Below are 17,727 nucleotides of genomic sequence, written 5' to 3'. Positions count from 1 at the left end.
AAAAAAAAAAAAAAAAAAAAAAAAAGTGGAAGGAGCAGCCTCATTTCTAAAACATGGGTGTTGGATTCATAGCATCAGTGAGATTTTCCTGTTATATTTTGTTACCCACACTCATTAGTGGTCTTGAGATGGGGGTCTTTCTCTGTTACCCAGACTGGAGTGCAGGGGCGCAATCTCAGCTCACCGCAGCCTCCACCTCCCCGGGTTCAAGCGATTCTCTTGCCTCAGTCTCCCGAGTAACTGGGATGACAGGCACCCACCACCATGCCCGGCTAATTTTTGGATTTTTAGTAGAGACGGGGTTTCACCATGTTGGCCAGCCTGGTCTGGAACTCCTGACCTCAGGTGATGTGCCTGCTGCGGCCTCCCAAAGTGCTGAGATTACAGGTGTGAATCACTGCGCCCAGCCCAGTCAGTGTATTTTGAATAAATGCTATGGAAGCTCTTTTATTTCTCAACACTGTGAAAGACTTTATCAACTATCACCAGACATATTTAGTAGCGGAGTACTAAATCATCAGCTCCTTCTGCCTCAGTAGTCAATATTACTATCCTCATATAGCATTTGGCCCTGCTTCAGGTTCTATGCACTGACCCAGATGTTTATGTGAAGCAAATTACTAAAACCTTGAAAAATAATTTTCCTTCAAGCATTAGACCCTATGTGTCATTTACATCTAATTCTTGGGTATTTTCAAGGAAAAGTTCTTGATTGAAATTTGTCAGATTTTGCATTGAGATTAAAGCTAATCAGTTTTGCATGTGTGTGCTCTCTTTCTCAAGAGTTGATTTCCTGGTAAGTACTGCTCTCTTGAATTTGCTTTTTTTTTTTTTTTTGAGATGGAGTCTCACTCTATCCCCCATGCTGGAGTGCAGTGGCACGATCTTGGCTCACTGCAACCTCCACAACCTGGGTTCAAGCAATTTTCATGCCTTAGCCTCCCAAGTAGCTGGGATTGCAGGTGCCCGCCACCACACCCAGCTAATTTTTATATTTTTAGTAGAGATGGGGTTTCACCACATTGGCTGGACAGCTCTCAAAGTCCTGACCTCAGGTGATCTGCCCACCTCGGCCTTCCAAAGTGCTGGGATTACAGGCGTGAGCCACCATGCCCGGCCTTGAATTTGCTTTTCTAGTGAAGCATTAGGGAGAAACTCTTCAAATCTATCATAATGGCTAATATTTATATAATACTCTGGAATTTACAAAGTAGCTACTTACAGCATTACCTCATTTAATCCCCACATTACAGGGGTCGTTGGAATCCCCATTTGTAGACATAGAAACTAGGAAATGAAGAAGTTAAGTGACTTGCTCAGGGACTGATGACTAATAGAGGCAGAAGCAGGACTCAAGCCTTAGTCCTCCAATTCCAAATCTTATGTCTTTTGCACTATCCCATACTGCCTGTAAGTTTTCTTCCTTTGTTTTAAAACCATCATTTGTGGTCACCTAAAAATGTGAGGAGAGTCTGACCCTTCATATGCAAGATCTCATCAACTTAATAATAGTTACTGGGACATAGTATCACCATGGCCACAGTACTCAATGTTGGAAAATAACCCCGTGAAGTATTTGAACCATTACTCCTATATGGTTGTTTGGGATACACTGTCTAATCTTTATTTTCAAATGAGGTAATTAGTGTATGGTGTTTGTTTCTGAATCGGGCAGCCAGCAATTAACAGGAACAGGCCCTAGCTAGAAGAGGGCTGTTTTTTATTCTTTCAGACAGCCAGCTGTGGTACAGCACATGAAATTTCCTCTTTGGACTGTCATTTCGAGCAAATGTCCTTCATTTCCTTTGCTCTGATGCCCCATCCCTCTGTTGGGGGTGGGGCGGGAGGCAAGTTATTGCATCCTAGTAGAATCCCCTGGCCAGATGGCAGTGGCTCATGCCTGTAATCCAGCACTTTGGCAGGCAGAGGCAGGAGGATCACTTGAGGCCAGGAGTTCAAGACCAGCCTGGGCAACATATAGTGAGACCCTGTCTCCAAAAATTTTAAAAATTAGCTGGGCATGGTGGTATGCATCTGTAGTCCTAGCTACTCAGGAGGCTGAGGTGGGAGGATCACTTGAGCCTAGGAGATTGACGCTACAGTGAACTATGAGTACACCACTGTACTCCAGCCTGGATGGCAGAGCAAGACCCTGTCTCTTAAAAAAAGAAAAGAAAAGAAAAAAAAAAAGGGCCGGGCACAGTGGCTCACACCTGTAATCCCAGCACTTTGGGAGGCCAAGGTGGGCAGATGACGAGGTCAGGAGATCGAGACCATCCTGGCTAACACAGTGAAACCCTGTCTCTATTAAAAATACAAAAAAATTAGCCGGGCGTGGTGGTGGGCTCCTGTAGTCCCAGCTACTCTGGAGGCTGAGGCAGGAGAATGGCATGAACCTGGGAGGTGGAGCTTGCAGAGATCATGCCACTGCACTCCAGCCTGGGCGACAGAGCGAGACTCGTCTCAAAAGAAAAAAAAAAAAAAAAGCCAGGCTCAGTGGCTCATGCCTATAATCCCAGCACTTTGAGAGGCTGAAGCAGGCAGATCACATGAGGTCAGGAGTGCGACACCAGCCTGGCCAACATGGTGAAGCCCCGTCTCTACTAAAAATACAAAAATTAGCTGGGCATGGTGGCATGCGCCTGTAGTCCCTGCTACTCGGGAGGCTGAGGCAGGAGGATCACTTGAACCTGGGAGACAGAGGTTGCAGCGAGCCAAGATCGCACCACTGCACTCCAGCCTGGGTGACAGAGTGAGACCCTATCTCAAAAAAAATCAAAACAAAACAAAAGAGAATCCTCAGAAGAATTAAGAGTTAAATTTCTGTGTCAGCAATGTAAGTCTCACCAGGTGGGCTCACTGCCTACTGAGAAGAGTCATCTGGCACTAAAACATCAAAACTAGCCTGGGTTCCTGCCATGCCTTTGGCATGGGGCATCAGTTTTTTTCTCAGGATATGATCACTATTTCCCCTCTGGGGACTTTGCAGTTGGCACAACTGTTTCTTTTCATTTTTGACTGCAATTCTAGTCTAAATAGTCTCATGGGCTCTGGCTCCAATCTCCTGTCATTCTAATCCCAAGCAGCCAAGATCAGACACTGGGGTATCTCTTTACTGGCAGCCCCAGACTTGAACTTTGGAAATTGTGGGAAATTCCATTCTTAGGGCACGTAGAACTTGTGACTCTACCATAGAAGAGTTTCTACCATAGAAGAGTTTTCCCTGCTGAGTAGAAATGGCATCAGAATAATATGGAGAAAAGTATAATGAAAATAGTCCTTTCTGTGTATATGATATTTTACTACTTAAAAAGTGATTTTATGTTTATTATCTTGTTTTTTCTTCCTTATAATCCCAGGAAGCAGACTGGCAAAGTGGTTAAGGATATCAGTTCTGGATTTGTATTGCCTTAGTTTAAATTCAAATTCCAACATTCATATAGCTATGGGCAGTTTACTTCCACCCTCAGTGCCTCAATTTCCTCACCTATCAAATTTAGACTTACAGGCTTGTTGTGAGGATTAAGTGAGATTAAACTTAGAATAGGGCATGGCAAAAGTTGTTATTGAGAGTTGTTATTGTGTAAGTAAGAAAACCAAGGCTTAGAGAAATTAGGGACATTGGAATGAGATTCAAACTCAGATTCTCCTTATTTTGGGCCTGTTCTGTTGACTCCATCTCAGCTGCCTCTGAAAGCAGTACCATGTATATTTGTATACTTGTACTAATGAATATAACTAGTTTTGATCCTTGGGAACTCTGGATCTCCTCTAATTATTTATTTTTATTTTTCCCATCTCTTTCCTTTCCTTAACTTCCCACAGAGAGGAGCTTAAGTGGACAGAGATTCTAGAACAGGAGAAATAAAACAATAAGTGCTAGGGGTATAGTAGGCACTCTTGGGACACAGGGAAGCCTCACAAGTAGGGGAGAGGAAGAATAATTGATAGATCTAGAAAATAAGCCATTCCTTGGTGCCACTCAAAAACATTAGTATACACCCTTATTTGCTACATTGGTTGTGGCAGGAAGTTGTAGTAATATCTTAATTTCATCTAAAATTGATAGCAAACATCCTCCTAATTGGCCTGTAATTGGTGTATCCTTTGGATTGTGTCATTATTTAACTTGAGCCCTCTGTGTATCCACTGAGATTCCAGTGAAAGTAGGGATGGGAGAGAAGAACAGATTCAAGAGATACTTGGGAGAAACATTTAATTCTAACAAAGACCCTGTGAGTCATCAGGGCAGATACTAGTATCATTAGTCTTCTTGAAGAGAAATGATTTGCACAAGGTCATAAATGATCAAACTTGAATTCTGGGCTTTTAACTGCAAGCATAAAGATTATCCCAACACACTGTATTTTCCCCATGCAGGTAGGAGAATGCTCCAGGTGATGATCCTGGTTCATAGGCAGTAGTGATGAGTGTTGGACATTTTACTCATGGAGAGATGTTACAGATTGGGCAGGTTCCCTTTCCTGTAAATAAGGAATAATCATTAGCTTTTTAGTAATTCTCTAATATTTCTATTTTATTTAGGCTATCGTTTGGGAGCAATGAGTTTAAAACCCTTTACCTACCCATTTCCAGAGACGAGGTTTCTTCATGCAGGACCCAATGTGTATAAATTCAAAATCAGATATGGGAACAGTATCAGGTAATTTCAAAGGTCGGAGGGTAGCCTATGTAAACACCAGTTAGTGCTAGTGCATTCCCACAGGTCACCTCTTCTCTATCTTCACCCGGTTCAGGAGACTAGGTCACCTCTTCTCTACCTTCACCCAGTTCAGGAGACTGGTAAAGTAGCATCTTGCAGGACTGTCTTTCCCAGGAATTTTATATTCAGTATATATATTATTCATACGAGTTTCTAAATAAATTAGGGACAACCTTTTTTTTTTTTTTTTTTTTTTTTTTTTTTTTTAAAGAGAAGCAGATCTCTGTGTTGTCTAGGCTAGTCTCAAACCCCTGACCTCAAGCAATCCTCTCACCTCTGCCTCCCCAAGTGTTGGGATTATAGGTGTGAGCCACCTCACCCAGCCTAGGACAACATATCTTTGAAGCAGTGTTTCTCAAAATTTTACATCTCAGGGCTGGGCATAGTAGCTCATGCCTATAATCCCAGCACTTTGGGAGGCCAAGGTGGATGTATCACTTGAGGTCAGGAGTTCAAGACCAGACTGGCCAACATGGTGAAACACCGTCTCTACTAAAAATACAAAAATTAGCCAGACATCGTGGTGGGAGGCTGAGGCAGGAGAATCGCTTGAACCTGGAAGACGGAGGTTGCAGTGAGCTGAGATTGTGCCACTGCACTCCAGCTTGGGCCACAGAGTGAGACTCCGTCTCAAAAAAAAATTTTTTTTTCCGTCTCAGGACTCCCTTGCAATTTTTCTTTCTTTCTTTTTTTTTTTTTTTCCAAGACAGGGTTTCACATGTAGTCGTGTAATCACCGCAGCCGTGACCTGCTGGGCTTAAGGGTCAGCCTCCAGAGAAGCTAGGACTACAGGCATAGTGCCACCACACCAGGCTAATTTTAAAATATTTTTGGTAGAAATGAAGTCTCACTATGTTGCTCAGGCTGGTCTCAAACTCCTGGGCCCAAGGGATCCTCCCTCCTCAGCTTTCCAAAGTATTGGGATTCCAGGCATGAGGCACCCGCACCCAACTTGCACTCTTTAAAATTATTAAGGACCCCAAAGAGCTTTTGATTAATCTGTCAATATTTGTCATAAAAATTAAAGCAAAAATTTGGCCGGGCGCACTGGCTCAGGCCTGTAATCCCAGCACTTTAGGAGGCCGAGGCAGGTGAATCATGAGGTCAGGAGTTTGAGACCAGCCTGGCCAACATGGTGAAACCCTGTCTCTACTAAAAATACAAAAAATTAGCTGAGTGTAGTGGCAGGCGCCTATAATCCCAGCTAACTAGGAGGCTGAGGCAGGAAAATCACTTGAACTCGGGAGATGGAGGTTGCAGTGAGCAGAGATGGGCGTACTGCACTCCAGCCCAAGCAACAGTGTGAAACTCTGTCTCAAAAAAAGAAAAAAAAAATTTAAAACAGTTTATTAATTTAAGAATAATATATGCAACAAATATGGTATTATTAAAGTTATATTTAGTGAGCCGGGCAGGCATGATGGGTCACGCCTGTAATACCAGCTACTCAGGAGGCTGAGGCCCGAGAATCACTTGAAGCTGGGAGTTGGAGGTTACAGTGAGCCGAGATCACGCAACTGCACTCCAGCCTGCCCGACAGAGTTAACCTCCATCTCAAAAATAAATAAGTAAAATAAAATTATATTTAAAAATTGAGAAGATTGGCATTATTTACATTCCTGGGATTTACCCCAGGGGTACCAGGGTGGTTTCAGCATGTCAAAACCAATCAGGCTGGGAGCAGTAGCTCACACCTGTAATCCCAGCACTTTGGCAGGCCGAGGTGAATAGATGACTTGAGGTTAGGAGTTCAAGACCAGCCTGGCCAACATGGCAAAACCCCATCTATACTAAAATTACAAAAAAGCGGGGTGTGGTAGCATGCACCTGTAGTCCCAGCTATTCAGGAGGCTGAGGCAGGAGAATCGCTTGAACCCGGGAGGCGGAGGTTGCAGTGAGCCAAGATCTTGCCACTGTACTGAATTTGATCAAACCCAGCACCTCATCCTTTCATGATAAAAACACTCAAAACACACACACACACACACACACACACACACACACACACACACACAGCTGGGCGCAGTGGCTCACACCTGTAATACCAGCACTTTGGGAGGCCGAATCAGACAGATCATCTGAAGTCAGGAGTTCAAGAGCAGCCTGGTCAACATGGTAAAACCCTGTCTCTACTAAAAATACAAAAATTAGCTGAACATGGTGCATACCTGTAGTCCCAGCTATTCGGGAGGCTGACAGGAGAATCAGTTCAACCTGGGAGGCAGAGGCTGCAGTGGGCAGATCATGCCACTGCACTCCAGCCTGTGCAACAGAGTGAGACTCTGTCTCAAAACAAAGCAAAACTATAAACTAGAAATAGAAGGGAACTTTTGGGTAGGTGCAGTGGCTCACTCTTATAATCCCAGTACTTTGGGAGGCTCAAATGGGAGGATCACTTCAGCATAGGAGTTTGAGATCAGCCTGGGCAACAAAGTGAGACCCCATCACTACAAAAAAAGAAATTAGCTGGACATGGTGGTTTGTACCTGTGATCCCAGCTGCTTGGAAGGCTAAGGCAGGAGGATTGATTGGCCCAGGGAGTTGAGGCTGCAGTTAGCCATGATTGCGCCGCTACCCCGGCCTGACCTGGGATGATTTGTAACATGATGTTTCATTGGTGGTTTGGAACATTTTGGTTCACTGAATTACGCACATCCTCCAAATATTGATACATTTCATTATACAGTATCGAAAAATATTTGTTAGTATCACTATAATCTTAAAAGTGTTGACGTATTTGGAAACTGTCAAACTCAAAATGGTGGACGGAAACTTTCCAAAATTTAAATTTTCACTTGAAAGCCCAAAATTTATTGTTGACAAGTATTGTCAGTTCTTTTCCTTGAGTTGACATGCCTATTTTATTCATTTTTAAGAAAGTGTCTGTCAAACTTCCAAGTATGAATAACAACCATAGTTTGTCTGTTAGCTGATCATTCAAGTAAAATATTCCATGAAGAAAAGCAGACAGTTCAGTTTGCAGCTTAAACAGTCACACAAGTGAGTTTCCCTAAAATAACCATCATATTTTGGTATGCAGCAGAAGCGCTTTATGCATACTTCGTGTTTTATCACATAACATTTAAAAAGATATGTAGTTAAAGATTGAGATTTTATAAAATGGTTACTTTTTTTTTTCCTGCTTCCTCAAGGATATTCAGTGAAACTGGATTTTTTTTTTTTTCCTGTGCAGCAGTAAAGATTACTTTGACTGATAGTACAGCCTAGTGCAACTGGCTAGATTTGTGCTAAGGCACTGGCAATTTTGCCCACCATTGCTTTTGCAATCATGGTTACAAATATTAACACAGTGAGAAAGGCAAATAACACCTTAGTATTATTATGAAAATAGTTTTACCCGGCCGGGCGCGGTGGCTCAAGCCTGTAATCCCAGCACTTTGGGAGGCCGAGACGGGCGGATCACAAGGTCAGGAGATCGAGACCACCCTGGCTAATACGGTGAAACCCCGTCTCTACTAAAGAATACAAAAAACTAGCCGGGCGACGAGGCGGGCGCCTGTAGTCCCAGCTACTTGGGAGGCGGAGGCAGGAGAATGGCGTAAACCCGGGAGGCGGAGCTTGCAGTGAGCTGAGATCTGGCCACTGCACTCCAGCCTGGGCGACAGAGCCAGACTCCGTCTCAAAAAAAAAAAAAAGAAAAAAAAAAGAAAATAGTTTTACCCTTGAAGACCCATTGAAAGGGTCTTCAAGACCCTTAAGGGTCCCCAAAGCACACAAAGTACAAGTGCTCTAACAAATGATTAACTTTCACAGTGGGAATTTCAGGTCTTGGCAGGTCGAGAAGTCATTCTGTACCAATGTTCAGACCACACTACCTAGGTGATCACTTCTTCCCCATGAGCACTGGATCAGCACACACAGTTTTACTTATGTTTCTTTAGCACAGTGGAAGTGTCATTTTTGCCCTAGTAAAGTCTACTCTCTCCAGGGCTTTCCTTCATGTCTTACTTGTCTCTTGTCTGTTTACCTTCTAGAGAAGAAGAGATAGAAAATAAGGAAGTCATCATCCAGGAGCTGGAGGTAGGGAAAGAAGCATACGACTTCTGGAAAAGTTACTCTTTAAGCTAAGGATGCATCCACATTCAGGTTTTAATTATTTCCTACAAACTGAGTCACAACCTCCACTTGATAACTTGGCTTCTTCCTGCTACATCTCCTTTGCAAAGGAACTTTACTGTTTTTCCAGGGAAATTTAAAGCCTGTATTCTTTCTCAGTTTTCCTAGTTGAAGTGTCAGCACCTTTGAGGCTGAGAGCTTTTTGTTTTCACTAGAGTTTCCAGCCTTGGGCAGCTCTCTTTTGTGGCAGCTGGCATAGAGAAAGATTCCGGAGGACTGCCTCCTTCCAGGGCTCTGGGAAACCCACCATCGCAACCACTGCCTGGTACTTGACGTTCAGGAAACTCGACTGTAAATACACAGACAAGGCTGCTGTGTATTCATTTTAATTGGAAACATTTGCAATTGCCTTATTCCGACTTCATTTTCATTCCTTTCTACCCAGTTCCTCTAGCTTTAGGTTTTTCTACAGAAAGAAGACTGAGCAGGTGGTCAGCTTTACAAATTGGTGAAAGCAATGGACAAGGAGTTAGAGTTCTTGGGTTTGGCCCTGGATTCCAGTTCTGGCGTAGCCACCAATTAGCTATGTGACCGTTGGCAAATCATATATCAACTTGGATCTTAATTGCCTCATTTGGAAAATGAGACGTTTAAACTAGCTTTTCCTCTTCTGACTTCACAATTCAGTGATTTGTGACTATTGTGATTTCTTAAGACATATGCCTCCACATTTCAAAGCAATTAAATATACTTAAACACAAAACTCTGTGAAACCAAAACTGAGTCATACCCTTAAGAAGGTACCTCTTTGGCTAAGTGTTAAAAGATACATTAGGATCTTGCAGGACCCTCAAGGACATCATTATGAATAAGTTATTTTAACATAGGACCAAGAAAATGTTCTACCTGGTTTTTGTTTTTGTTTGAGATGGAGTTTTGCTCTGTCACCAGGTTGGAGTGCAGTGGCGCGATTTCGGCTCACTGCAACCTCCACCTCCCGGGTTCCAGCGATTCTCCTGCCTCAGCCTCCCAAGTAGCTGGGACTACCCGCGTGCACCACCACGCCCAGCTAATTTTTGTGTTTTTAGTAGAGATGGGGTTTCACCATGTTGGCCAGGATGGTCTTGATCTCTTGACCTCATGATCCACCCGCCTCAGTCTCCCAAAGTGTTGGGATTACAGGTGTGAGCCACTGTGCCTGGCCATTCTACCTATTTTAATTATGGGCAGAGTAGGCTTTATTTCACTTTGTTTCAGTTAAACTGAGCAGTGAAAAGCTCATGGAAGCATAACAGAGAGGAGGGAATACAGACTTTAGAGCCAATCAAACCTGGATTTGAAGTGTCCATACTAGGATAGTGTCTAGCTTCTAATTATAATAGCTAATATTTATTGAGTAATTACTATGGGAAGCGTTCTGCCATTCACAATTTGACTTTGGGCAAATTACCTACCGTCTCTGAGTCTGTTTCCTTACCTGTCAAATAGGGTTAATAAAGAAGGCCTGTTTCAAGACTGAGGATTAGAAATAGATGTCTGCAATGCCTGCCACACATTATTAGCTCAATAATTGTGAGCTAATAAACTTGAGAGCATTTACATTCACCATATGTCATATTTCCAAGATGCATTTGATATGCATATGCATCTTTCTCTTATGCTCACTAGTATGGGGTCAGATGTTATCATTCTGTTTTCGTCATTTAGAAAACACGTACTGAGGGCGGGCACTGTGGCTCACACCTTTAATCTCAGCACTTTGGGAGGCCAAGGCAGGTGGATCACCTGAAGTCAGGAGTTTAAGACCAGCCTGGCCAACATGGCAAAACCCCATCTCTACTAAAAATACAAAAATTAGCTGGGTGTGGTGGCACGTATCTGTAGTCCAAGCTACTCAGGAGGCTGAGGCAGGAGAATTGCTTGAACCTGGGAGGCGGAGGTTGCAGTGAGCCAAGATCACACCACTGCCCTCCAGCCTGGACAACAGAATAAGACTCTGTCTCAAAAAAAAAACAGAAAACATTTACTGAGAAGCAGGCTAGCCTAGGGGTTAAGACTAGGAGCTCTGGAAGCCCACTGCCTTGGTTCAGATCTTGGCCCCGCTATTTCTAGTTATGTAACCTAGACTATATTTTTTCACTTCTCTGTTTCCTCATCTGTAAAATGGGAATAACAGAATTGCCTATCTCACAGGGGTTTTGTGAGAGTTAATTAATATATATAAAAACACGGCCGGGCTTGGTGGCTCATGCCTGTCATCCCAGCGCTTTAGGAGGCCAAGGCAGGCGGATCACCTGAGGTCAAGAGTTCGTGACCAGCCTGGCCAACATAGTGAAACCCCATCTGTACCAAAAATATAAAAGTTAGTCAGGTGTGGTGGCAGGCACCTGTAATCCCAGCTACTTGGGAGGCTGAAGCAGGAGAATCGCTTGAACCCAGAAGGCAGAGGTTGCAGTGAGCGGAGATCATTGCCATTGCACTCCATACTCCAGTCTGGGCAGAAGAACAAAACTTCATCTCAAAAACAAACAAACAAAAGGCTGGGCGTGGTCCCTCATGCCTGTAATCCTAGCACTTTGGGAGGCCAAGGTCGGCGGATTGCCTGACCTCAGGTGTTCGACACCAGCCTGGGCAACATGGCGAAACCCCATTTCTACTAAAAATACAAAAAAATAGCTGGGCATGGCGGTGTGTGCCTATAATCCTAGCTACTTGGGAGGCTGAGGCACGAGCACTGCTTGAACTCAGGAGGTGGAGGTTGCAGTGAGTCAAGATTGTGCCACCGCACTCCAGCCTGGGTGACATAACGAGATTCTGTCTCAAAAAAAAAAAAACAAAAAAAAAACAAAAAACAGAAACACTTCCCATAGTAATTACTCAATAAATATTAGCCAGTATAATTATAAGCTAGACACTGTGCTGCTATGGAGAATACAAAGATAAACAAAACACAATTTTTTTTTTTTTTTTTTTTTTTGAGACAAGGTTTCACTCTGTCGCTAGGCTAGAGTGCCGTGACACAATCATAGCTCACTGCAGCCTCGACCTCCCAGGTTCAGGTGATCCTCCCACCTCAGCCTCCCGAGTAGCTAGGACTACTGGCGTGTGCCACCACATCCAACTCATTTTTGTATTTTTGGAGAGATGAAGTTTTGCCATGTTGCCTAGGCCAGTCTCGAACTCCTGGACTCAAGCAATTCACCTGCCTTGGCCTCCCAGAGTGCTGGGATGACAGGCATGAGCCACTGTGCTGGCCACAGTTTCTACCTTCTTTGAACCCAAACATGAGAACACTGAAGCTTAGGGTGAAATGACAAGCCTGGGACTGAAATTGAGACTTTTTCCCCATAGAAATTTAGTAGTCTTTATGATGCCAAATTAATTAGTGTAGACTAATGAGCATATAGCTTAATTAGGGACTAATCGATTAAAATTTAAAGTGAATGGAAAAAAAAGTTTGACTTAAACAAAAGCAAAATACTATATATCAGTAAATACCAGTGTTGTTCATTCATTCAATGTATATTTAGTGAAGACTTGTTATGCGTTATTCACGATGGTAGACACCATAGAAGGGATACTAAGATAAATCAGGTGTATATTCTACTTCAGGTAGATCTCCCAGTAAGGAATATAAAACATTTGTATGTGGAATGTAGTAAAGACTCCAGGCTAACTACTGTGAAGTTTGATACTAACAGTTAATTACAACTTGGTAAATCAGGGAAAGCTTTCTGGAGGAGATGACTTTTGAACTATGCCTTAAAGGATAGTTAGATTTGGACAAGTGCTGATGGGTGGAAAGGACATTTCAGGAAGAGAAATTCCCTTTCTATGCAAAAGAAATGGAGAAGTAGGATGGGTGCAGTGGCTCACACCTGTAATCCCAGCACTTTGGGAGACCAAGGAGGGCAGAGCATAGTGAGCTATGATTGCGTCACTGCACTCTAGCCTAGGCGACAGAGTGAAACCTTGTCTCAAAAAAAAAAAAAAAGAAAGAAAGAAACTCCTGAGCCCAGGGGTTCAAGACCATCCTGGGCAACGTGGTGAAACCACATCTCTATAAAAAATAAAGAAATTAGACGGGTGTGGTGGTACACGCCTTTAGTCCCAGCTACTGGGGAGGCTGAGGTGGGAGGATCACTTGAGCCCAGGAGGCAGAGATTGCAGTGAACAGAGATCACGCAACTGTGCTTCAGCCTGGGCCACAAAGCAAGGCTCTCTCAAAAAAAAAAAAAAAAAGAAAAAGAAATGGAGAATCAGAGCACATGTTAAAGGAACAGCAAATAGTTCAGTTTTGATAGTATATAGGGTATGTGATTAGCAGTGACAAATATAAACAAAGATTAGCTGAGACTCAACAGTGTTAAAGTCATTTCAAATATGTTTTTCAGGATTCTATCCGTGTGGTCTTGGGAAACTTGGACAATCTTCAGCCCTTTGCTACAGAACACTTCGTTGTATTTCCCTGTATCCTTTATTTTTTTTTGAGATGGAGTCTTGCTCTGTTGCCCAGGCTGGAGTGCAATGGCGTGATCTTGGCACACTGTAACCTCAGCCTCCCAGGTTCAAGCGATTCTCCTGCCTCAGCCTCTCGGGTAGCTGGGATTACAGGTACGTGCCATCACGCCTGGCTAATTTTGGTATTTTTAGTAGAGGCAGTGTTTCACCATGTTGGCCAGACTGGTCTTGAACTCCTGACCTCAGGTGATCCGCCCGCCTCGGCCTCCCAAAGTGCTGGGATTACAGCCGTGAGCCACCGCGCCCAGCCTATCCTTTCTTTTCTGGCTGGAAATGAGCTACGGCTCACATTTTAGACTCAAATGGAAGTAGCAAAACCATAGGCAGTTTGCAGGGTAGGTCAGGGGAAGGAGAGAGAGTTTCATCCCTAAAATAGTACTTAGGAATGCATACTGGCATCTTTCCTTACTCCTTAGCACCATTTTTCCAGATAAAAGCAAATGGGAGAGAGTTTCCCACCTGAAATTCAAACATGGGGAAATTATCTTGATCCCCTACCCATTTGTTTTTACTCTATACGTGGAGATGAAATGGTTCCATGAAAACCTGTCACCTGGTAAGTGGAATGATGTGAATGTGAATGGCAGAGAAGAAAATGGTTTAGCAGTGCCAGCTGGATATGGTGAAATGGGCTACCAGATTGGGCTCCAGCCATACAGTGCACAGGTCAGGATCATGTGCTCCAGGCCAGATTGACTAGTTCAAATACTGGTGGCCCTGCCACTTAACAGCTGTGTGAAGTTAGATAAATTAATCTGTCTGTGCCTCCCTTGTGAAATTGTGAAGTATAATATTACTACGTATATCATTGAGTTGTTAAAAGGATTAAATAAATACTAGTAGATGAAAAGTACAAAGCCTGACTTAATCACTGAATGAAAGATAAGTATTATATAAACCCTTCCATTAGAGTAAATTCCATGATTTTCACTTTAGAGCTGTCTTAAAGGTATCTCCCAATTTTATTTTTATTTAGACAGAGTCTCACTCTGTTACCTAGGCTGGAGTACAGTGGTCTGATCGTAGTTCACTGTAACCTCTAATTCCTGGGCTCAAGTGTTCCTCCTGCCTCAGCTTCCCAAGTAGCTAGGACCGTGGGTGTGTACGACCATCCCCGGCTAATTTTTTTTTTTTTTTTTTAAGTAGTGACAGGGTCTCACTATATTGCACCATCGAGTCTCAAACTCCTGGGCTTAAGCAATCCTCCCACCTCGGCCTCCCAAAACACTGGAATTACAGGCATGAACCACTGTGCCTAGCCCAAATTTTTATTCTCTGAAGGCCATGGGTATTTTTGCTGATTGAGGGACAAGTAAACACCTACCCTTTTGATTTGAAAAGGGGTGCAGGCTGGGCACAGTGGCTCATGCCTGTAATCCCAGTACTTTGGGAGGCCAAGGCAGGAGGATCACTTGAGGCCAGGAGTTCAAGACCAGCCTGACCAACGTGGTGAAACACCATCTCTACTAAAAATAATAAAGTTAGCCAGGCATGGTGGTGCGCGCCTGTAATCCCAGCTACTCAGGAAGCTGAAGCAGAAGAATCGCTTGAACCCGGGAGGCAGAGATTGCAGTGAGCCAAGATCACGCCACTGTACTCCAGCCTGGGCGGCAGAGTAAGACTCTGTCTGAAAAAAAAAATGTGCATATATATATATGTATATATGATGTAGCCTGGCATGGTGGTGCATGCCTGTAGTCCCAGCTACTCTGGAGGCTGAGGAAGGAGAATTGCTTGAACCTGGCAGGCAGAGGTTCTGGTGAGCCAAGATCACACCACTGCACTCCCGCCTGGGCAACAGAGCTAGCTCTGTCTCAAAAAAGAAAACAGAAAAGAAAAGGGGTGCAAAGGCCTTGCCTCAAAATATCTCCCCTTTTCATTTGTCACGGGTAGCTGAAGTTCTACTTTTTTCTTTTGTAGTAAGGATTGTCCCCTACCTTTTCAAACCCCTTCTAGCTTATAGATTATAGTCATTCTGAAACAAGGGAGGAAGAGAGTTTGAAGACACTATTTTTAGGGAAAATGGTACCAGCTAGAAGGGAGAAGGGCACATGAGGAGTCTTTGTCTAGGGTCAGTTCCAAGAAATCAATAGTAGCCAGAAATTCAGGTAAAACAGCATCATTGTTAGGCCTGGTGGCTCACTTTGGGAGGCCAAGGCAGGTGGATCACCTGAGGTCAGGAGTTTGAGACCAGCCTGGCCAATGTGGTGAAACCCCCCTCTCTACTAAAAATACAAAAATTAGCCAGGTGTGGTGGCACATGCCTGTAGTCCCAGCTACTCGGGAGGCTGAGGGAGGAGAAGCGCTTGAACTCAAGAGGCGGAGGTTGCAGTGAGCCGAGATCATACCACTGCACTCCAGTCTGGGCAACTTACTCTCCAAAAAAAAAAGTATTATTTTATTATGACACTCAAATTTCCTGTTGTAGGGAAACCAATAAGTGACAGTCCTCTTGGGTTGGTAAGTTTGCCTTTTCTGTACAAAATGAAAATTGCCTTTATCACCTTCTTTTGTTCAAAAAGTCCTGCTCTTGCCTCTTCCTCTTACTTTGCCCCTCAGTTGCTGCCCAGATCCAATCAGAATTGTAAACATAAGACAGTATTTTCCCCCTTGGCTAGATTTCTGAGACCATGTCTCTAACAGAATGTCTATTCTTACTTGCAAAGCTGGTGTTAAAAGTTGCCTTTGGCAGTTTAAGGATGGGGAGTTTTCTTCACTGTGCCTTCATGAACTGTGAGCAACTCTGGAAAGGAGGAGTCACAGGCATCTGCTTCCTCTCTGAAGGTCCCAGCTGAGAAGAAAGCAGTAGGAGCTATGATGAGGAAACGAAAACACATGGACGAGCCCAGCTCCCCCAGCAGGCCAGGGCTGGACAGGTCAGTGGTGTGGGGAGAGAGTCTCGCTCCTTCATCCTAATTAGGCTTTGCCAGCTATTACCATTGGTTGATCCTGTCCTTGGGCGAGTCACTTTCTTTTTCAGGACTTCATCAGTATCTGCCTATTCCAGTGGGTGGACTAAGGAAAGGGAGCCAGTTAATATTTACAATAGAATTTGAACATAGTCCCTTTTTCAGCAAAGTATGATTTTTCTTCTCAAGATGAAGGCTGAGAAGAAATACAACCCGATCTAAACAATTGAATTCAGCACATTCAATAATACTTACTATGGTAATATCAACAGAAGGCACAAGACTTATGAAGTCTCAAAATATTATACAAAAACATAGGGAAACTCTTGAAAGAGTAAGAACAAATAAAATATAATTCTATTTTACCCAGTGAGCAGTTAGCTTTTGGAACCTTAAGAGGCAGTCCAGACTAAAATATAAATGTTTGCAAGAGGGTATGTATCAATCATTGGGTGGGGTGCTGTGATATTAGGGGGAATGTTGAGTACATCCCTAACATATTGTTACTGTGGAGGCTACTTATGTTCTTCTTTCAGTTCTCTATCAGGGACAAAAGAGTCAGTAAGACAATTCAGTCATTCTTATTAGCACCCTAGAAAGCTAATAAGAATGCTGCTGGAATAATCCAAGGTGTGGTTTGTTTCGTAGCCCAAGATGCTTCCGCCCTAGGCCCACAGAGAACAGCTACCCTTTTCCTGGGACACTGTGGATCCCTAGACATATAGGAGAAGTAAGGTAGACTAGGAAACTGACCCCATGCTCTCCAGATGCACATGTAGATGAAGAGATAGGGAGCTCCTTTTCAAGCCAGGTGGAATGTGAGAGTACTTGGAGGTATGAAGCTTTGTTGTGTTCCATTCGACTGAATTTTCCATGTAAGTGAGGTCTCAGATCTTCCCTTTCTCTGGGTTTTGATGCACAATCAAGTATTTCAAAATCTGATACCTGCTGTCAGTCACATTTTCACTTTCTCAAACCCCAGATCCCTAAGTGTCTGAAACTGGGATTCTGCTGTGAAGTAAAGCAGCACCCAAAGAAAATTTGGCCACCCAATTTATTCTGCCGGCCAGGAGTGGTATAAAAATAGCCAACCTGCTGAAATATTCATTTGGGCCACATTTGCTTGAATGTAGTGATATTGCCTCTGCCAGTAACATTCCCTGCATATTTTCCCCCCACCTCAGGGCCAAGATAGGGACTTCCAGCCAAGGCTCCAGCAAAAAGAAGCCCCCTATGGAAACCAGGAGAGTAAGTACTAAAATGGAGGCTTAGAGGCTGTCAGCTATTCCTGTTCTGTTACAAGTCGGGATTCCGGTTACCAGCACATCTTGGTTTTTCGTGCAGATTGAATTGACTGAACTCATTCTTGGGTTTCACCATCTGCAGAATAACATTCAACTATTATGCCCTTGCCACAGCACATCCCAAAGTGGCTGCATAATACACGCATTGATGAATCTTTTTTTTTTTTTTTTTTTTTTTTTTTTTTTTTTTTTT

General features: G+C 43.5%; 1 protein-coding gene across 6 annotated transcripts in view; it reads left to right on the top strand.

The window, feature by feature from the left end:
- The window catches only part of MAJIN (membrane anchored junction protein), a 38,589-nt gene that overhangs the window by 12,805 nt on the left and 8,057 nt on the right, over positions 1-17,727 (top strand). For 3 of the 6 annotated variants that reach the window (XM_017893385.1, XM_017893388.1, XM_017893392.1), the window contains exons 2-8: positions 4,546-4,663; positions 8,719-8,764; positions 13,195-13,270; positions 13,752-13,877; positions 15,750-15,781; positions 16,106-16,197; positions 17,415-17,478. In XM_017893385.1, the coding sequence (XP_017748874.1) occupies positions 4,563-4,663; positions 8,719-8,764; positions 13,195-13,270; positions 13,752-13,877; positions 15,750-15,781; positions 16,106-16,197; positions 17,415-17,478 (537 nt within the window). In that variant the 5' untranslated portion in view covers positions 4,546-4,562. Of the gene's footprint in view, positions 1-4,545; positions 4,664-8,718; positions 8,765-13,194; positions 13,271-13,737; positions 13,878-15,749; positions 15,782-16,105; positions 16,198-17,414; positions 17,479-17,727 lie in introns of all 6 variants that reach the window. The other 3 variants (XM_017893405.1, XM_017893412.1, XM_017893400.1) reach the window with 2 other exon arrangements.

The sequence above is a fragment of the Rhinopithecus bieti genome, unplaced genomic scaffold, assembly GCF_001698545.2.
Source record: "Rhinopithecus bieti isolate Rb0 unplaced genomic scaffold, ASM169854v2 scaffold_1017, whole genome shotgun sequence".
Lineage (NCBI taxonomy): Eukaryota > Metazoa > Chordata > Mammalia > Primates > Cercopithecidae > Rhinopithecus > Rhinopithecus bieti.
This window is presented reverse-complemented; position numbering and strand designations above follow the sequence as displayed.